This window comes from Salvelinus alpinus, chromosome 1 (genome assembly GCF_045679555.1).
Source record: "Salvelinus alpinus chromosome 1, SLU_Salpinus.1, whole genome shotgun sequence".
In the NCBI taxonomy this organism is placed as follows: Eukaryota; Metazoa; Chordata; class Actinopteri; order Salmoniformes; family Salmonidae; genus Salvelinus; species Salvelinus alpinus.
The window spans coordinates 67,270,058-67,292,721 of NC_092086.1; the positions used below are offsets into that span (position 1 = coordinate 67,270,058).

Below are 22,664 nucleotides of genomic sequence, written 5' to 3' on the forward strand. Positions count from 1 at the left end.
CAGTGTTCTACCTCTACACCAACTCAGAACCGTAGGATAAATAAAGGGGGCATATATCAGACAATGAAAGATCTTGCACTATTCAATGATTACATTTATCTAAAACAGGTTATAGGCGACATGTGCACCACCAAGTCAGAACAGTAGGTGAAATTAAGAGGGGTAAATAGACCAAATTATTAACGTGAGGCATATGGGCTACTAACATCTTACTACACAACATACACATATGTATATTGTAGCTAAGAAAGTAATACTATCTCCCTGGCATATTACATAATTTATGCGGCAGCATACATTACATTTTTGGACTCACCTTGTTGTGCAGGCGGTCCTTCGTGGGCAAATTTTGTCATCAAAGTCTGGCATCTGGATTGATGGTGCTTTCAAAACAACTTTCAAAACAAGCGTATTTTCCCAGTCAGAGATTGTTTATTCCTGAATTCCCAGTTAACTTGACTTCAGTGAGTTCAAGACTTCTCAGTTCCGAGTTAAGTTGTTTTGAGCGTTGCACAAATCATGCTTAGTTGACAGCATGGCCAATGTTGAATTTTTATCATTTTAAACTTGGAAAATAGCCCATTAATCTGAGATTTGGGACCACACAGGCACTCCACTGAATAGCAAGCTAGTGATTGCTTTGCAATGCTTCCAGTTAGCCACTGTCACTGATTCCTTCCAAACCATTCCTTGTGGAATTTGCAATTTCCAATGATTGTGTAATGTTTATGTCCAATGGCCGATGAGCACCAATATCTTTTATCTATAATTTATCTTAATTATTTCTCTTCATATGACAAGGATTAAAAAGGATTGGCCAATAGATTTTCAACTTTTCATGATGATGACTGCTAGTTAAGATTTTGCAAAATATGTTGACATGATCAGTTCAATCAAAGCTACTGCACATATAACGTGATTTGACATAATTTTATCTGTGGCCAATGACCTTAAGCCTTCATGGATGGGCACTTCTAATGTAACTCTATGGCAGCACCGAAGGCGCTTGAATTTTCTAGCTCTACCCTTAGACTTGTCGGTGACGTAGTGTCCCCATGAGTGACAGAACATTGAGCCAATCACGGCGCAACGCTCCATATTGTCTGCTGGCTTGCCCCACCACCACAGAAAGCACTGAGCTAGGCTGAAACACCTGCGTTTTGGTGCTGCCTTACTCAAGAAAACAAAAAAGAGACGATGTTTGTATGCAGCTTTATTAACTCATGTATATATTTTTTTTTAATTGTTTGCAAACTGATATGTGACATGTATTCATGCATAAATAACATGCAAAACAGGCAAGCCCACAAATGTTTTGATTTATTATTTTGTGTGTCCCAATCTTCATATTACTTTCGCTTTGGTCTTCCAACAACATGCTGGAGGAAATAGCTGCTCTAACTGCTTCGTGAATAGGCTATGTCCCCAATCCCCTAATCTGCATTGGATGCGCTCATAAATACGCTGCTACTCACAGAATGTTTCAGACATATCAAGTTATGATGTTGTGTGCATTTCATCAAATGCGTGACTCTTGGTTCTCTCCTGTGTTTGGTCCGGACTGCCTTCTTACCTGCAGCGAACCGCACCACTGTACAAATTGAATCGGGCCGAGACCACCCTTTTTAAGCAAACCACAGTGTGTTGTTTAGTGCGGATAGTGTTCACACCAGTCCAAGCGAACCGAACTAAGGGGGTAAACGCACCAGAGTTTGGAAAAACCGCACCAAACCAATTTGGTGTGAAAACCACCCTAAACCATTCTTCTGCTGCCAAATTCACTACACGATTTACAGCCAAACCAGTAAGTCATGGCAAATGCCACAACAAAAGTCACTAAACCAACATAATTAGATGCACAAACACTGAGCGTCGCCTGGAGTACTTTTCCACTGTTGAACAGGGACCAGCCTCCATGTCAAATAGATCAGCTATTGTTCTGGAGGCCATAACAGCAGAGGCACGATTCATTTCAGTGCAGCAAGAGTTCGTATTTCATCATCCGGCATCAGTTTACCTAAAACACCCATGGCTCTACTCAAATTGTATAACCTACTCTAACCCTTCCCATTGTCCCTCTGTGAAAGAGTTAATGAAGTCACCGACACACATCTGTCACCGCTATCCTCTCCTACTAACTCATGACAGGGTGCAGTGTGCAATCAGAATGACAGGAAAACAGAAAACAAACAGATACATTAACAGTGGGTATGTATGGACACTGTAATTTGGTTATCCAGGCTGTGGTGGGTGTGAGTTACAGTTCGAGAGAGCAAAGATCACCTTTTGGCAATAGACATCTGTCACCGCTATCCTCTCCTACTAACTCATGACAGGGTGCAGTGTGCAATCAGAATGACAGGAAAACAGAAAACAAACAGATACATTAACAGTGGGTATGTATGGACACTGTAATTTGGTTATCCAGGCTGTGGTGGGTGTGAGTTACAGTTCGAGAGAGCAAAGATCACCTTTTGGCAATAGAGAGGAATGTAGATGTCTGCTTGTCTGTTAATCCTGTCCCATGTATAATGGACCGGGGTCCAGGGCTTTGATGACACGGTTGACACAATATTGATGTACTCATGGTATCACCTGATTGACATAAGGAGGAAAACAAAAGATAAGACAGTTTCAATAGTCCATTGGCAGAATTGTTTATGACAGTTGTTAAGAGTCCTCCACTAGCACTATAGAATTGGAAGTGGGATTTCTACTAATTTACATTTGAGTCATTTAGCAGACGCTGTTATCAATACCTCATGTCTCATTCGCAGTCAGTCGATTTGTGATGAACTCCTTAAATGGTTTGGTGAATAAATGTATTTGTAACTGATATCCAGAGTGGTCTTGTGTGTGGAGGCTTGATATCCAGAATCCTCTCACTTTCATGACCCATCACTGCAGGAATATGACAGACCCTAACAGTAGCTCCTGCTGATTGGCTTTGACACGGTGCAGTATGGGGGATCCCTCCAGCGTGCCGTGTTGAGTGTATCTCCCTGAGAGAGATTGGGACTGACAGAGGCCCGCTGGGGGAGACCAGAATGTCTGACATTCCATACACACTTGGCTGTGTGCACTAAGGCTTACTCCTGGGAGACGGGAGAAAGTCTACCACCACCTACAGTTCTCAGGCAGCACCGTGCTGCTCAAAAGTGTCAGTGTCTCATTGAAGAACCCCCCCCCCCCATTTCTCTTCTCTCCTTTCCCCACCTTTAAGTTCCTCTTTGCAGTTGCAGTAGGGCCCAGGCCCTCATCCGGAGGAAAGCCATTGTATCTAGACCTGGCAATCAGTCAGTGGCTGTGAGTTATTTTCTGATCCCTTTTGTGAGAGAAATAAAAAGGGTTCTTAGGTATTTGTGGAATAGATCTAGATGGAGAAAACAAAGTCATCAGTGGTCAATACGAGACCTGGGGTGATGGACATGGGTCTATTTAGCATATGGTGTACCCAAAGGACCCTCCATGTGATCTGCATGGTCAAGCTTCTTGTGTCACGTGTGTCCACAGTGAAGGTCCGCATCTCATTTCACTGCAATGCAGCCCTCCTAGGACCTTGCTAATGGAGCCTGTAAAGCCTTCAACTGCCTCACTAACAGGTTCTACTCTTTGCCCACAACTAAACCAACTGAAATGGTCCGGACTTTGTTGATTACATTTTTTTAAACTTCAAAGCCCATGTCTCAGCCATTGTAATGTATTGAGAGGGCCGTGAGGTGGGAGCCAGTGTACTTCCCTACATGCTGGCAGTGGGGCCGCCAGGGGGAAGGTAAGTTTTCATAGGCTGTGATGAAAAGGCGTCCCTGAAGGCCTGTCACCAGGACTTTTGATAACTGAGGCTGAAATAATATGGTTGTCATATTAGCTCATAAAAGAGGCCTAATTCTCTCTTGCCCTATTTTTTTCTAAACTCATCACATTCTTCTCATCTGTTTTTCTCGCCTCTCTCTTGCGCTTTCTTTCCTTCATTCCAGGTTACAAAGTTCAGGCGGTGTTGCACTGTGGCAATGCTACAGGGCGAAGTTTAATCTCTGTGTGTTTTGTTTCCTAGCCTTCTCCCTCTAATTGGCTCCGCTCTGAATGAAGGAAATTGCTCTAATAGGTGGCCTTTGTGATCAGCCAAAATTAGCCACGCAAGGAGACTGCACACAACGGAGATTACAAATCACTTGACTCCTCAGAATGGTTATTACGTTTATGTATTTTTTAAAGCAGCCATTGTGTGGCTTGCAAGAGTTTAATTTAATCATGTGATGGTTTTACAATGGGAATCAATTGAGAATTTAGGACTACGGTTGGAGGTGGAAGTATAATTAAAGGAACAACGTTTACATTCTTTCAGGCCTCTGATTGCTTTATCGCTATGGAATAAGTCCTGTTGAAACAGCAGCCAACTGAGAGCATCAGAATCCCTGCTTATAGGCCTGGTCACAGCCCCGTGACGAGTCGCTGACATTAGCAGGAATTCTGCTTCTCATCAGGAAGCAGACTGACAATGTAAAAACAGCCTACCAATATGTTTAGCAGTAGGGTTCATTGAAGTCGACCCCATTTTTGTCATCCGTTAGTGATCTGTTATCAGAGGAGTTTCAGCCATAATTGGGTCGAGGGAAGTACTTTTGAACGACCCTCTTTTTTTTCTGGTTGCTGCCATGTTTTGCAATTCAAATCTGATGCAACGCTATGCAAATTATGCTGACCTGCCACTGTGAACAGGCCAGTGTGACATGTTTCCTTATTGTGCATTCATGTTCAAAAGCATTATTCATTCATACATTTAAAGGAGAGATTCCTTATCCTCTGGCCCAGTTAAGCAACATATCGGTAATGTCCCGTTTTATCGTGACTCTTTTTTCTGTTTTGACTGGACATTACTTCAGCAGCATGTATCCATGCATGTCCCTCTGTATTCTTTTCATTGACTTTGAACATGCTACCTAAGCATTGTCCCACACCACACACAGAGTACATGAGGTAACGTGTTTAGTTGCTCAGATAAGTAGGGAACGCAGTCAGCAGATGTCGATGATAATTCCAAAATTATTCATAGCCCTCTGTCGGGAACTATGGACTGTAAGAAAACACACTGTGTTGTACAGTATCATATTTGGAGATTTCTCTCGAATTCTGTAAGAAAAGCCATACATTTTGGTCAGGTGTGTTTTGATCGTTTGAGCCAATTTTGCCCCATTTTGTGACAACTAACTCAGCCTGAAAATCAGAATGGAACTGAGAGTAATTCACTTGTTTTATTTGGTGGTGCTCATAAAATTTATCAGGACTTCAGAATTAGGAGAGCCCACTCGAAATGTGATGTACTGTACTTGTATAGTATATTGTTCCAAACAATATCTTAAAACTGTACAAAATAAAAAAGGGTACTTTTAAGATGTTTTAATATGTTTTATGTTGAATAAATTAGGATTGTTTACATATTTGACATTTATATCTAAAAGCATAATTGAGAAATACTTAATCAAAGCTGGCATATTTATGACATTTTGGCCTTACCCAGGCCTCCTTTAAGACTCCATAATGTTTCGTCTGTAGGTGCTCCAAAGCAAAAAAAAATGTCATATGAAGCTTTATCAAAATTATATCAAAGTTCCAGAGTGGGGTCAATGCTATTTTTAAAGATATTGCCCAGAGAAATTGGCATATTAGGCAATGTAACCAATCACAGCTCTCCTTTTACATATGACAACACTTTTTGCTTTGTAGCACCTACAGATAACACAATATCAGGCCTGGGTAAGGCCAAAATGTCATAAATATGCCAAATGTAATTATTATAAATTATTTCTCAATTATGCTTTTAGATACAAATATATGTCAACAATCCTTCCTTCAAAGGACTATTCAATTTTGTGATAATCCCCCAAATCATGTTTTTTTTGTTGCCTGGGTTTCGTGAGGTAACACTCCATAGGGGCTATTGGGAATGGCACTATTTTGGATCCAATCTCAGATATTTTTTAAGCCTCTCGGTAATCTGATGACGTCAGTGGCAGTCATTCATTTGTCACTTCTTCCCTTGCATAGTTTTATTTGAGTGAATCTGGCCTTAGCCCTCAGGTCTGTCCGAACCTGTTCTCCTGTCTAAAAAGGCAGAGAGGGGAATGTTTGGAACCCAAGCCAGTATTTGTATTCCCATCTACCAGTGGAGATAAGATGCTAGATAGAGACGTTACGTAATACAACCTGTACCAGTAGAGCCTATTTGCTTTACCTGAGTCAACCTTATCAAGCACATTCCTTTCCTTCTGTACAGTAATTGCCACTGTGTCAGTGCTCCTGAGTAAAGTGTCCGTGATAAGGCTTGGGCGAGAGTGCCATGTTGGCATAAATGCAGTAATGCACATTACATTGCCAATCTAACAAAAAACACCATGCCTGACAACCACCATACTGGAGGTTTGAGTTTCCATTGTCCACTGGGATTCAGTGACTAAGGAGGACACAGTTGAGTGGAAATCCTCTAATCTCCCTTGAGGACCCCCATACACAATGTTGTACACAATGTAACCGTTGTTATTCCATCCTTCAAAAGTACATTCGTTTTTTTTCATGTTTTACATAACTTTCCGTTACCTCCTCCTGTGAGAGAGAAGGAGAGATTGTTATCCTGAGCCTAAGAATAGACAAACGGAGATAAGTGTGTGGTAAAATGGCTGTCTGAATACAGGTTATTGGAGGGAGCTAGGCATCTGACCGTGATCCTCCAGGCGCTACACCAAGGTGTGAACAGCCTGGTAATAAGAGCACTTAGTCTCCCACCTCTGATGACAAAAGAAAATGTCAAAGCCCAAACGTGGTGTAGGCCTGCTATTGTGAAACTAATTACGGCGAAAGTGCCAGTTTTGATAAGGCTACAGAGAGTGCTCCTACTTTACTTTTGGTATTTTATTTCTACATAACAAAGGGAGGACGGTTATAACAAAAAAGAAATTGGTCTTAAATCTTGGCTCACTTATCATTGCTTGCTGTCTGTCTAGAACTGGTGTGAAACGTAATACATGTAAAGAACAGAAAGGCCCTCACACTGTATGCTCCCAATTACCACCTTCATTGACAACGTTTCGATCCACGTTTCGATCTTCGTCAGATCAAACTGTTATTTTCCAGTATACTTAATTAGCCCATGCAGGACGTACATTTTGTGCGTGCGTATGACCACAAACTTAACTTCAAGTAATCATGAGAATTAGGCCTACCGATAAGGGCTTTTGTCAATCCCATGACTGTATGTGGTGTTAATATATACTGAAAAAAATATAAACGCAACATGTAAAGTGTTGCTCCCATGTTTCATGAGCTGGATTAAAAGATCCCCGAAATGTTCCATATGCACAAAAACCTTATTTCTCTCAAATGTTGTGCACAAATTTGTTTACATCCCTGTTCGTGAGCATTTCTCCTTTGCCAATGTAAGCCATCCACCTGACAGGTGTGGCATATCAAGAAGCTGATTAAACAGCATGATCATTACACAGGTGCACCTTGTGCTGGGGATAATAAAAGGCTACTCTAAAATGTGTTTTGTCACAGAACACAATGCCACAGATGTCTCAAGTTTTGAGGGAGCGTGCTGCAATTGGCATGCTGACCCATGACTGCGCCCCTGCCCAGTCATGTGAAATCCATAGATTAGGGCGTAATGAATTTATTTCTATTGACTGATGTCCTTAATGAACTGTAACTCCGTAAAATATTTGAAATTGTTGCATGTTGCGTTTAGAATTTTGTTCGGTATACATGCTTTCCCAGTCCTGCATTGGCGTTATTAATTTGCCCTCCTACTTTTGCTTCAACTCAAGACATTGCATATTACAACTGAAAAAACATTGTTCCTAATGGGCAATAAGAATACCGTTTCATGGGGAAAATATTGTACATTGTGAGCTAGTTACAGATAGCTCACCTAATGTGTGATAATATTATGAGTGCTGACGGGGGCCTCTGTCTTGTTTTTGTGTGTTGGCGTAACATATGTTCTGTCTAGGAGTAGCCTATTCACTGACTACCCAGAAAGACCCTGTAATAAATTATCTGGGAAGTCAGGCACACTGCGGCAGGCACAATGGCAGGGTCTGAGGCCATTAAGGGGACATTTGTGTCTCCATGGCCAGGCCAGACAGACTACACTGACTTATGTAACTGCTCAGAGACCACTATAGAGAGAGGACTCTCCTAGTTTCTGAATTGGACTGATTCTGCTGCCTGGTCTCAGATCTGTAGATGCTTTAGCCAATTCATATAGGATATGGCACAACACAAATGTTTATAGGAGGGGTTTGGGGAAGGACGGGACTGCTGTGAGGTGTTTCGAAAAAGACAAGCCAGAAGAGCAACTTTCCTAGACCTACATCAGCCTCCTTTCAGGAAGTGGGTCAATTGATTGCTGTTTGTCTTCCACATCCTGCCATACTTTCTCTCCTTTCACACATTCCATTGCCCGCTTCTTTCACTGCTGTATCACCATAGTTCTTGAATAAGGCAATGCTCAATGTTGATGCTGCCATTGTTTTATCCTTAGTGGAACTGTGAATGATCTGACCTTGTAGCCCAGGGTTTTCCGCGAGACACCATTCCCCCAAGATGGCCTAATTCTGTGTTGCTGTCTGACACGAGGTCTATGGGGCTAGCTGAAAATGGCTAGATTTCCACACACTAAATGTGGCCTTCCCCGCAGCTTCACATTGTTTGCCCTGAGTACAAGCAATACCTAGGTTTACCCCCTTGGTAGTGTCTTATTGCTATTTTTCTGCCTCAGGAGGCTCTTAATACAAAAGTAATTGTATTTTTCTGTGCCCGCTTGAAGGTTATAAGATGTCATAAGTAATAACCCTGCTCTTTTTTTCATCCATACGCTCTGGGAGAGGATGCTTTGCTGGTTAATGTTTGACCAGCTTCAGCTTTGGGAAGATTCAGAATGCTTAACTGTGGTATTTTTATGGAGCAGAATGTTTGAACTTGATCTCCGCGTGCTAAAAAGGTTAAATATCAACTGGTCCTGGTTACTCATACCAGTGTGTGCAGAAACCGTCCAACAATGTCAAGCTGATGTCCCCTTCATGCTCGGTGGACACATTGCAATATTCATCTGTGAATATGTGGTGCTTATTCGTCTGTTAGCCTGTCACTGTCACCCAGGGTCTGAGATGTTAAGTGGACTGCATCGTGCATTTCACACTGTATATTTAGTTTTGGAGAAAATATTTGCCTTCTGTACGTTTAAGGAACATTGCCTTCTGCCTTGTGATTCCATTACCAAAAACCACTTATCTTAAACATTTTCTCCTTCATGAGGGAGTTTAATGAAAGTTCACCGAAGTAACAAGTAAAGGTAGACCTTCCAATTAGTTAGTGGTTTTACTGATATAAATGTTTGTTTATAAATCATTAAGTGCTTAAAACTCTTAGTTCTGTTACCAAATCAATAACAGAATTACCAAAAAATCTGTAACAGGAATTACTGCAATTGAATTTGCTACAGTGGTACAAATAGGGCTGGCACAATTACCATGTAACCAAGGGTTTTGGATGAAGACCATCATGAAAGTAAAATGGAATGTAAAAAAACTACGTTTTTTTGGTGTGTGGAACGAACAGCTGACTGAAGACGGGACAGGGATTTTGTGAGTTTGAGTCCGTTTTGGCAGTAACATGGACTCTCAATGACGTGATGAAACTTTGTGAAACTTTGCAAGGTGCTCCTTGCTGAAAGGTCATGGCTAGAAGGGATAAGCAGATTTAGTTGTTGTTGCTTTTTAGCTAACCCTAACCCTTGTCTTAATCTTCATCTAATTCTCCTAACCTGCTACATTAATTCTCCTAACCTTCTGCGTAAATTCTCCTAACATGCTTCGAAAAGTCAGATCTGACAAAAACTGCTTGCCATATAGTCAAAACCTTGCTGAAACAAGCAAATGAGTCTTGGGTTGCCTAGGCAATGGCCTCCACAATGAATCAGCAGAACACAGGTTGCGGTCCAAACGCAAAGTAGTCAGCCCTCAACTCTTAAATGACGTTTTACATCTTAAATGTCACTTGTCCAAGAGAGGGAGAGTGAGGCGACGTCCTTGGTGGAAATCTTGGAAGTTGAGCCGAAAAACAACCAACCTAAAGCTAGTGATGTTCCTAGAAAGCTAATGTAGCTAGCCCTCCTGTCAAGTAACGTTAGCTAGCTACGGTTACCATTAGCTGGTTAACTAGTTTAGTAGTTTTGTCATTTATCCAATACATTTCAGAATAACCCCAATTAATATGTTTAGCTAGCTACGTTTTATAGGGTCATCACTATGAGTCTGAGCCACTTTGAGCATTATATTCCTATTAGCCACCGCTAAAATCAATGTCATCAATATACAGTACCAGTCAAATGTATGGACACACCTACTCATTCAAGAGTTTTTTACTATTTTCTACATTGTATAATAATGGCGAAGACATCAAACAATGAAATAACACACATGGATTCATGTAGTAACCAAAAAAGTGTTCAACAAATCAAAATATATTTTATATTTAAGATTCTTCAAAGTAGCCATCCTTTGCCTTGATGAAAGCTTTGCACACTCTTGGCATTCTCTTAACCAGCGTCATGAGGTAGTCACCTGGAATGCATTTCAATTAACGGGTGTGACTTGTTAATTTGTGGAATTTCTTTCCTTTTTAATGTGTTTCAACCAATCAGTTGTTTTGTGACAAGGTAGGGGTGGTATCTAGAAGATAGCCCTATTTGGTAAAAGACCAAGTCCATATTATGGCAAGAACAACTCAAATAAGCAAAGCGAAACGACAGTCCATGACTTTAAGACATGAAGGTCAGTCAATCCGGAACATTTCAAGAACTTTGAACTAGAGGTCGACCGATTAATCGGCATGGCCGATTAATTAGGTCTGATTTCAAGTTTTCATAACAATCGGTAATCTGTATTTTTGGATGCCGACCTCAGAAAAAAGATTGTAGACCTCCACAAGTCTGGTTCATCCTTGGGAGCAATTTCCAAACACATGAAGGTACCACGTTTATCTGTACAAACAATAGTACACAAGTATAAACACCATGGGACCACGCAGCCGTCATACCGCTCAGGAAGGAGACGTGTTCTGTCTCCTAGAGATGAACGTACTTTGGTGCGAAAAGTGCAAATCAATCCCAGAACAACAGCAAAGGACATTGTGAAGATGCTGGAGGAAACAGGTACAAAAGTATCTATATCCACAGTAACATTTATCCTATATCGACATAACCTGAAAGTCCACTCAGCAAGGAAGAAGCCAATGCTCCAAAACCGCCATGAAAAAACCAGACTACGGTTTGCAACTGTACATGGGGACAAAGATTGTACTTTTTGGAGAAATGTCCTCTGGTCTGATGAAACAAAAATAGAACTGTTTGGCCATAGTGACCATCGTCATGTTTGGAGGAAAAGGGGGGGGGGGGGGGCTTGAAAGCCAAAGAACACCATCCCAACCATGAAGCACGGGGGTGGCAGCATCATATTGTGGGGGTGCTTTGCTGCAGGGGGGACTGGTGCACTTCACAAAATAGATGGCATCATGAGGGAGAAAAATTATGTGGATATATTGAAGCAACATCTCAAGACATCAGTCAGGAAGTTAAAGCTTGGTCGCAAATGGGTCTTCCAAATGAACAATGACCCCAAGCATACTTCCAAAGTTGTGGCAAAATGGCTTTAAGGACAACAAAGTCAAGGTATTGGAGTGGCCATCACAAAGCCACTCCAAAAATGTGTAGGCAGAACTGAAAAAGTGTGTGCGAGCACGCCAGCACGCCGCCTTAGCCAGCACAGTCTGTTCAGATTTAATGATAGCTGCCATTACCATGTCTAGGTCGGGGGGGGGGGATCAGAGTCCGTGTCAGATGACCCCGAGGCTTCAGCAGAAGCCTGCTCCTTTGTGGCCCGCGGCCGTTGTTGTCTTGACATTTTACGATTTAAAAGGCCAACATTTTCCGAAATAAAAGCCAGATTAGTAAATTGGGTTCAACTCCAAATTAAATGTTACAAAATGAACACGGTGGGGTAGGTGTTGGTCAAGTATTAATAGTAAATTGCTCGCCCTGGATCGGAGCACAGAGAAAACGCGTCTTCACATGTTGCTGCTCAACCGTAAGTCCCCTTTTACCGTAATTCTGTCACCAAAATTTGCATCTGCACAGTTCTTCCAGTAAATGTGTTTTTGTTCAATTTTATATGTAAATTGTTCAACATAGTGCTTGTGCATAGTGTTGTATGATTTTGTTTGGCATACATTTTAAAACATAAAATCTGAGTCTCCGCGTAATTCCGTTACCATGGAATTGCCTCTATGCAATAACTCAACCTCTCCACCTTTTCAAAAAGGTCTTCCTCTTAATGTTTGTTTGATCAGTATCAACAGTGAAATTCTCTCTTACCCTGGGACCTTAAGAAAAGTCCTAGAACTGGGTTTTAACAGGATGGAAAAGTCTCTATCCATTTTTCTATCTTTCAGGATGGAAAAGTCACTATCCATTTTTCTATCTTTCTGTGTTTCTTGCCGTGTCATTAATTTTCTGTTTCCACCCAATTCTGAGGCCACAGTTGTTGGGCCCATCCTCGACCTAGGCCTATAAGCTTTCAAAACTTGTTACAGTAGCTTCAACTGACAGACACCTCAGGCTGTAGTCAGATGTTTTGTTTGTGTCAGTGGTTCAAAACTCTCTTTACTTGCTTACATGACTTGTGTAATCTGGTGCTCCAAGTGCCCCTCAGCTGGAGAGGGTATGTGCAAATTTAGAGCCCAGAAGCCTTCCAACCTCTGTTCTTTGGCTTGCAGCAGTAACCTGAGCTGAGTTGAAGCAGCCTACATAACCATATAGATGCTTGGATCCTCAGGGTCTCTCCAATTCCCTAGCATAGACCTATAGGACTTCCTTACATTTGAAAATCACCCTGTAATTCACACGATCTGGTCCCGTTAGGATGTCTTATCGGTCAGCAGCAGTTCATCCAGTCATCCTCAGGCTCCGGCGTCACTGGAGTCAATACTAGTGCACTTAGCCGTCTTCGATGACATCTGCCTGGTAGAGAGTGCATGCCGAGCCCCTGGTGGTCTGGTCTCGTGGCATTAAAATTGAGGTCACGCTGTAAAAATAAGTACCTATGAAAGCCTGAAATGCACTGGTGGAATTCCGCCCTGCTCGGCCTAGCAATCAAATCTTCTTACTGAGATCTTGAACCCTGACACCTCCCAACTAAGTATTTTAAAACAATGACTTTAAACTCTTGCTTTCTCTTTCTCGCTTTTCCATAATTGAATGCCTGTATATGATTGGGGGAAACGGGGATTAGTTGCCGGGTAGAAAATTGTTTGTTCCCATGTTAAGTAGGCTAAATCTGTTCTGAATGATGCGACATATGGTATAGCTGACATATCAGGCACATCAAGTCAATGTAGGGTCTTAAACGACTGCATCACTTAAACGTGCCCTTCACTTGTCCATTTTGTGTGGGTGTCAATAGTCAATACAATTAGTCATGTGCACAAATATACAAAAACAACATGTAGATGTTGGATTCAGCACTGTGGCTCAGTGGGGAGTGTCCAAGTGGTGTTAAGAATAGCCCTTCTCTCCTGTGTTGCTTGCCCATCTCTAAGCCTTTGTGACTCATTCAGTGGGCTGGCAGGTGGGAATGGCAGCAGGTCAAAGATTTGACAATAACAACAGAGCACATAACACCTCAGACCAGACGCTTCCAGCATGAACCAGACCATAACATAAAGCACAATGGCCAAGTGATCATCAGGGAAATACAGGTCTATACTGTATCTTACAGGAAAACACCACTACAGGTGAAACAGGCCTAGTAGTCAGGGGCAATTCCTGTCAGGGGCAATTCCATGGTAACAGAATTATTCTTTGACAAAAAAATGTTTTACTTTCAAATGTATGCCAAACATAAAGATTGTTTCCAAAGTGTAACATACCATACAAATCTATGCACTACCTTTAACAATTTGCACTGAACATTTTACACAAACTAATTTAGTGAAAGAACCGTGCAGATGCAAACTTTGGTAACGGAATTCCGGTAAAATCTCGCTCGGGTTTTTATGACGTTTTCCAAAAACTCTGTTAAATATCTGCGCCGAATTAAGATTCAAAGATTTCTAATGAAAGAATGGGGTGTCAACAATGACATGACTCCTTGAGTTTGAAAAATCTATTTTGGTTATTGAACCACAGTAAGTAGATCTGAATGTCATTCTCATGTTTCACAAGTTTGGACCTCACAGCGCACCACATCAGAGCACAGTAGAGTTCAATGCAGTAGAGTAAAGTACAGTCAAGTACAATACAGTACAATACAGTACAATATACTGTACTGTGTTATACTTTACCTTTCTTTATTGTACTGTATTGTAATGTATGAACTGTACTCACTGTACTGTATTTTACTGTACTCTACTGTGCCACTTGCTGTTCTGTACTATACAAACTTGTGGAACATATGTCTATGATATGTTCAGATCTGGTCCGGTCCGTCTGTGGACGTTAACATCAACATCAAGGCCAGCTGAACATAACAGTATGCCAGTGGAAGGAAAGACAGTAACAGGTGACCCAACTGTGGTTTGTGACTACTATGATTTCCCATTGTAGCCAACAGTAATTCTGTTACGGATGCTTTGGTAATTCCATTACCAAATTGGTAATGGATTTACACATTTTAATCACTTAATAATTCATAAAATGTGATATCAGTAAAATCACTATAACTAACTTTCATTATCCTCCCTCACGAGGGAGAGAAATTAGAAAATATCTTAAAGATATGTGTGTTTTTGGTAACAGAATTTGATGGCACAAGGCAATATTTCTTAAACTTACAGAAGGTAAACATTTTCTCCCTCCCAAAATATGTGTTGATATTAGTTGGCAGGGGTCTTTACATCCAACATTATTGTGTTTTGATGTATTTCTGATATATTTCAAAACTTTTTCTGGTAGAGGTTTTCCAAGACCCCTTTACCATCCATTTATTCAGAAATCAAAGCCTTACATTTTTTTTTAGATGGAAAATGGTTGAAAAATGTATCAATGCTTTCATTTCCCAAACATCTAGACTCTTAGCTTTCATTTGACACCCAATTTGACATGCTCCTATGAACTTCACTTTGGTGCTCATGGGTTCTTTTACATGGAAATGCCCTCAGGCACTATGCCTTAAGCCAATCAAACATAATGCCTTTGTTGTGAAATGTCATAACATCTCCATGACCTTAGTCTGTTTTTTTTTTTAAAGTCAACATAATGAGATTGGAGTAAAATGGAATGTCCTGCACTGAAACAAGTGAGACACAACTACCTTCTTGGCCCAAGGTTTTGGAAATGAAGACCAATGTTTGGGTAGTTGGGGCCTGCAGTAGAGGGGCGAGGAGGGAAAAGGTGGGGTCCCTGGCTTGTCCGTCTTTGTGAGTGTTTAGGGTTGAGAGCGGCACCCACCCCTGCTGCTTGGCTGCTCTCCATGTGCCGAGGACCCTGGGAATGAATGGTGCCCGGGCACTGTCTTTCTTTGAAGCCAGCCAGGAATGCGAGGCCCTTTTTTTTCCTTCTCTTTTTTTTTTACGGCACTAACTATCTGCGGTGCTCATTGTTCATCAGCTAGGCGGACGGACGTCACAGGCATGCAATAGCCGCCTCTCGTCTTGGTCTTGGGGGAGAAGGACTCACTGGAACTTTACATTTCCTCCTGGTAACTTGTTTCACCAATAGATTCACCAGTAGATTACTACTAAAGCTATCTGAATTGTATCTAAAAGTCAAGTGCTAACTTGGATATAGTTAGTTGTTTTTTTCTTTCTTCATTATTTCATGTGGAATCAAAACTGTGAGCTCTCATACCAACAACTTTGTCAAAGGATTTGGTAAGTTGCTGCTTACAAGTTTCCTTGTGGTACTCTTAAAAATGTATTCTACTTAGGCCTGTTGGTATGAGTTGATTTGACTTTAATAGTAGCCTATGTGATGGTTTATCCAGCCAACTAGTTCAGTTTTCTGGTGTAGTTTGCTGTAGTAATGGTGTGAGTGTATTTGTCTGGGATTTTCTCTCTCTGTTCTCTCTGTACATGTTGCCACTAACTGGCCTCCCCATCACTTCCAAATGAGCGCTCCCCTGTAGTTCCCCTGTTAGTGTGCTCTAGCTAGCAGTTCAATGATAGAAGCCTGGCAGCCGCTGCACATGGAGAATCAGGTGTACCTCTACAACACATGAAAACAAATCACTAACTAGACACTAACTTAACATCACTAACTAGACCTGGGACGTCAGTGTGCATGGTAGCTGGAGGTTTTCATATTTTCATCAGCTGCAAACCAGGGGACAAGGGGGAGATCTATAACAGTTGGTTGTTGAATGGTCACTGTAGTTTCTGGTACAATGTGGCTTGGAACAGAGCTACCTCAGCCATCTTAAATGGTTGGTGTTTGACCAATATGTTTGTGTATGTCTGTGTTGGCCCGTGAGAGAGTGAAACCTGTTCGGCATCGAGGACTGTGGAGCTCATTGGCTTGTCTTTGTGTTGGCTACACTGATCTGTGTGTATGCGTGACAGGTATGCACCTCCTGGAGGAAAATTAATCACCAGAGGCCTGCGTTCAGCTTTCTTCTTAAAATCTACTATCACCCACCATTACAGCTTCCTGTTGGTGGACTTTGTATCAGTATTTTGATGTTGGGTAAAACTGTATTGTAAACACCAATTTTGTCAGAAAGACAAGTTTAACTGTACTCTAAACCTAGATAAATCAGACTCCCTCTTCCATTACAAACAAGGTCAGCAGGAAATGATTAATTCAAGTCGTTATTGAAGATGACGATTCAAAGTTCTTTGGAACTCATTACTTCCGGCTACTACAAAATGGGGGGGGGGGGAAGCCCTTGGTTTTATCACTGAGATATTGAACCATGACATATAAACCACAATATTTACCTTTTAAAGCTTTTCTTTAACAAACACCCAACATATGATATAACGTTGGATTAAGATGGCGCCGGAAGAAATGGCAGCCGTTTTACGGGCGCCTAACCAATTGTGGTGTTTGGTGTTTAAAACCTTAGATTAGACCTAAATGAAACATACTATTTGCCAAGTCATTCAAACACGTTCAGAGTGTGTGCTTGGTTGGTTTCCTGATGAGTTAAGCCAACACACAGTGCTACATGCAGTGTTCCAGTGGTGGATAATCCCTAAAAAAAAGTTATCACATGACTAATCCTCAAATATGTCTACAAAATGTATATGGAATTCCGGGCATTTTTGGAGAGGTGCAACGTGCACCTCAAGGTTCTAATTAAGGGGTCTGGTTCCACAGGCACCTCTAACAGGTGTTCCATGCTGTATGTAGGCTTTCCATTAATCTTCATACATGTTGTTCCAAATGTTGTATTGGATACTTTTTACACATTTTACACAATTATATTTGAAATACATTTTGTTTTCCTGTGAAGAACATTTGCTTTAGGAAAAAATATGCAGTCAATATCTTTGCATTGCAAAAAAGCAGTAGAACTGTTCTTTTGTTAGCCTCTTGTGCTTAATTGCTGATATTTAAATTCCCAGCCCTCCATTTCCGTGATTAGCCAAGAAAAGGCCTATTCTCCTCTGAGGCTGAGCCCTCCTAACTCAGGCCTTAGTGCCATTAGAGACCTTAATAGTTGAAGTCATGGACAATTCTACAGTAACAGAATTGCGTTAAGACTCCGATTTTTCACTTAAATTGTATGCCGAATTAAGAGTCAAAGACGTCTGCAGTAAGAATGGGGTGTCAGCTATAACATGACACCTTGCGTTTGAATGTATACCGGACCAAAAAATAAACGCAACATGTAAAGTGGTCCCATGTTTCATAAGCTGAAATTAAAGATCCCAGAAATGTTCCATACGCACAAAAAGCTTATTTCTCTCAAGTTTTGTGCACTATGCCAGTGGAAGGGAGAAATGTAGCATGTGACCCAACTGTGGTTTGTAACTACTATGATTTCCCATTGTAGCCAATTAGGTTGCAGAAATTCTCTGACAGATTTTTCTGAAATTCTGTCACCGATTTGGTAACATCATTTAGAGTTTGAATCACTTAATAATTCCTAAACAAAATTGATATTAGTAAAAACACTAACTAATTGGTAGGTCTACCTTTACTTGTTACTTCTGTGAACTTTCATTATCCTCCCTCCTCATGAGGGAGATATCTTTAAGACATTTTCTAATTTATGTGGGTTTTTGGTAACAGTATTTCAAGTCAATGTTTCTTAAACTTACAGAATGCAGAAAAAAAATATCCTAAACTAAATATAAGTTGATATTAGTTGTCAGGGGTCTTTCTAAATTATTATTGTGTTTTCATGTATATCTTCTGTAATACCTTTTTTAAAGACTTTTTCTGATAAATGTTTTATAAGACAGATTTTATATCTGTCTGACAATAAATCAAAGCCTTTGCTTATTACATTTTTAGGATGGAAAACGATTCAAAAATGTATATATGCCTTAATTTATCAAACACATGGACTCATAACTTTCATTTGACACCCAATTTGATAACCAATGCTCCTATGAACTTCACATTTTGGTGCTCATGGGTCCTTTTACATGGAAATGCCCTCCTCCTGACAGTGGACCAGTGGGCACGTCTTTCTCGTGAGAAATTCCAGATCAATGGAGTGAACGGTGAAATCACATTTATATTATTACAGATAACCCCCCCCCCCCCCACCCCCAGTGCTACGGTGTACATTAGCACTTGGAATGGACACATTTTTGTCAGGCGTGGAACTTAGATTTCCACCTCTCACTAACAAGAGAGGTCATGCAGCATTGCAGATGTCAGAAATTCCAAAAATCGATTTAGCTGAGAAATAGTTGTTAGAATTCTCGGAGAATTTCTTAATTGTATTTAGCTGAAAGGTTCCGTGGCTGTACCTTTGATCTAGTAGGTCGGTGTTGAGTGTTGTTGTCCAAGTAGACATGCCATGATGACAATCTAACACAAACATAGTATTAATAGTCAACGCAGTCAGCTATACTCGCTGAGAAAGCAGCATGTGGTGCATGCTCTATTTCCTATAAGTTTTCATTGGCAGGAAAAAGCTACAGCTTATTTAGGTTGGATTTTTGACTCCCAGCTCTAGGAGGAGGAAATGGAGCATGATAAATGACATTTTATCTCTATTAAGATAACCAATGTGTTTATTTTTTCTTTTCTGTTTTTTTTTAGGGGTTATTGAAAAAGCAGACTACTGAAGAAGTGTAGAAAAGAAGGCAGAAAATGACCTGAATTCTCAGAAGTGAAAGATTAAGCTAAATGTGTCCGTATCACTCCCATTTCACCTGGGTCCACGCTTCAGTTTCCAATGCCAAATGGATTCCTATAATTTCCACTTTGAGAGAATGAGCAACCTGGACCTGCACCCTCTGAGCCTACCATTGAGTCGGCTCTCCCCAGCCAAGTCCACCAGCAGCATCGACCAGATCACCCACCATCACGGCAAGGGCGACTCGGCCTACAGCTCCTTCTCTGGGGGCTCCAGTGCCCCAGAATATCCGTCCCCCCTCCTTTCAGACGACCTCCAGCACCACAGCCTGCACTACACAGACCTGAAGTATGTGAAGGCCATCTACCACCCCAACGTCCTCGACTCTGACGCCAAGAGCATGGATCAGCTCTACCGCTCGGTGGAGGCCATCTCAAACCAGTACCGCCACAACGATGGCTGCCCGAGTGCTTCACAGTATTGTAATCAGAATCAGGAAACGCTACCGCCCCCACCTCTCCTGCCGCCTCCACCCCCCGCCCGCCTGGACAGCTTCATAGCCACCAGGAACTTGGAGAACTGCAGGGCACAGCACGGCCCCGAAGGCCAGCTGGCAGACAGGCCACCTCCACGGCCCCAGACAAATAATTCTGATGCTGCCTGTCTCAAGCCTGACCTAGTCTATGGCCGCCGGGCCTCACAGCCCTATCACAGGGACCCAGTCGACCCTGACCACACAGTTAATAACACTGAGCAACAAAAGTCAGCAAACATCTTAAGCGGATCACCCCCTCGCACGAGTGAGCCTGAGCACCCCAAACAGCAGTCCGGTAGCGGCAATGGCGGGCACTTGGAGGGTCAGCGCAAGAGGGCACACTTGGCCCACGGCTCCCTCATGCCGGAGCAGCAGCAGTCCACCAGTCCCTGGCATGTGGCACAGAACATGGTCAACAGCAGCATCCAGCACAAGGGCCAGTTCTACTTCGTTACAGGTGTTTGTAAGTCCAGTCTGAAGCATGGCTCTCTGTGTGTGCCAGAGGTGGGCAGTGAGAGCCCTGTGCCAGCGCCAGTGGAGACCCACAGGCTGGTGGAGATGGAGAGTTCACACAACACCATGGACAACATGTTCAGGAACACCCAACAGATGCACCACAGCACCCATGACACCGCAACAACCAACGACAGGGAGTTTTACACCATGAGTCAAGATGAGGAGAAACTGATTCAGAGTAGAATTTCATACAGCCCCTCTCACATTTCAAACCAGGGCTCGCGCAGTTTTGATGCCTTAGAGAAAAGTCACAAGGTACAGAGCAGAGTGATCGGCAGGCATCACAGCCCCAACCACCACATCTTCTACTGTGGCCCAGAGGAGAACTGTCCTCCATTATCAAACTTCCACAACCTGGTAGTCCCTCCTCCAATCAGCATGGAGCAGGCCAATCACCACAAGAGAGACAAACAGGTCAAGAGAGGGAGGAGGCAGCCATTAGGAGACGTTGCCAGCGAAAAGATCAACAAGGAAACCACCCCGCTTCTGTACCACCTCACTGGAGCCAACAGGGCGGCGCTGAGTTTGCACAAGCCCAAAAAGGACATTGAGGTCAGTGTGAAAGGTAAAGATGCAGGCCTGAACACAACCCCCATTAGCTGTAGTGATATGACACCACAGGGTGAAACATCCGAGGAAGAGAGAGTGGAGGCTACCTCCCACCCCTGCAACACCGGAACACTGGATGACTCCTTCAAGAAGTACTACAAGGAGAAACTGAAGGACGCCCAGTCTAAGGTGCTCAGGGAGACCTCCTTTAAGAGGAGGGACCTGCAGCTGTCCTGGCCCCACAGAGTGAGGCAGAGGCCTGAGCTCAGGCCCACAGTACTTCACACTGTCTCCTATTCACAGGACTCTGAGACCTCAACAGACACACTCACCCCCTCCCCAACACATTCTGAGGGGACAGATGAGGAGAACATAAAGGAAACGGTGAAGGAGGTTGAGAAAGTGAAAGAGAGCGTGGTGGTGAAGGACAGTGAAAAGGAAAACGGGAGACCAGCGAATGTTGCCCAGCCGCAGGTGGCTCGAATCAGGGGAAGGAAGCGCCTGACTCCAGAGCAGAAGAAGCTGTGCTACTCTGAGCCGGAGAATCTGAACCAGCTGGGTGACACACCCTCCCACCACGCAGCCTGCCGTTCCCTGGGCAACGAAAGTGAAGGAGGCCTGCTAGTGCTCTCAAGCGAGGAGGGGGAGCAGGGAGAACAGGGCCTGGTGGCAGCTAGGAGAAAGATGTTTGAAACCAGAGGCAGGGCCATGTCTGCCTCCAGCCTCTCCAAGACATCCCTGAAGCACCTCCAGCACAATGCCCTGGTCGCCTACATGGAGCGCAAAACGGGACACAAGGTGGCTGAGTCCCAGCAGCCCACCCCTCAAGCCTCTCAAGTCCCCAGCCAGAGGCACTCCACGGCTGGGAAGCCTTCTGACTGGGATCCCAGGCCTCAGTCTGGGAATAAGGAAGGCCCCAAGAAGAAGCTGCACAGGCCCCACTCAGCTGGCCGCATCCTGGACTCAACCTCCAGCTCGATAAGGTACTCACAGTTCAGCTCCAGCTCCACCCAGGCCCGAGGTTATTCCCAACAGGCCAGCTGGAGAGAGTCACCCAGCCCCTCTCAGGGGAAGTCTGCCTCTGTGGAAAGTCTTCTGGACCAGCCTGAACCACCTGAGTTCTTCAGAAATCGTTCCACCTCAACGCCCCACGCATTTCAGGTAAGCCTCATCATCATCATCATCATCAGAACACTAGCCTCACTCACCAGGCTTTAATGGTATTTGTAGAATTTCATAGAATTTCATGGAGGCCCATGTCACTTTTCTGAATGTACCACAATACATGTTCAAAGGGTGTTATTAATGTTGATTATTGGTATGTGTTTGGCTACAGGGTCACAACTACATGAATGATCCCTCACCAGTTAATATTATGGACACTTCCAGGTATGTTGCCCTCACTCGTTTATTGGGAAAGTGGGAGTATCTGTGCTTGTAATATTTACTGTAAACCATGTGTGTTGTGCACGGATGCTTGCTCAAACTTGATTTACTGCGGCACTGGAAGGGAAAACACACACAGAGCCTTCAGAAAGTATTCACACCCCTTGACTTTTTCCACATTTTGTTGTTACAGCCTGAATTGAAAATTGATTCAATTGAGATATTGTGTTTCACTGGCCTACGCACAATACCCCATAATGTCGAAGTGGAATTGTTTTTAGAAATGTTTACAAATGAATTAAAAATGAAAAGCTGAAATGTCTTGAGTCAATAAGTATTCAACCCCTTTGTTATGGCAAGCCTAAATACAA

At 42.7% G+C, this 22,664-nt stretch overlaps 1 protein-coding gene across 3 annotated transcripts in view; it reads left to right on the forward strand.

Moving 5' to 3' along the window:
• The window catches only part of LOC139583633 (protein Shroom1-like), a 37,531-nt gene that overhangs the window by 5,695 nt on the left and 9,172 nt on the right, over positions 1-22,664 (forward strand). For 2 of the 3 annotated variants that reach the window (XM_071414917.1, XM_071414933.1), the window contains exons 2-3: positions 19,271-22,068; positions 22,244-22,296. In XM_071414917.1, the coding sequence (XP_071271018.1) occupies positions 19,414-22,068; positions 22,244-22,296 (2,708 nt within the window). In that variant the 5' untranslated portion in view covers positions 19,271-19,413. Of the gene's footprint in view, positions 1-15,680; positions 15,922-19,270; positions 22,069-22,243; positions 22,297-22,664 lie in introns of those variants that run through there. The other variant, XM_071414925.1, reaches the window with a different exon arrangement.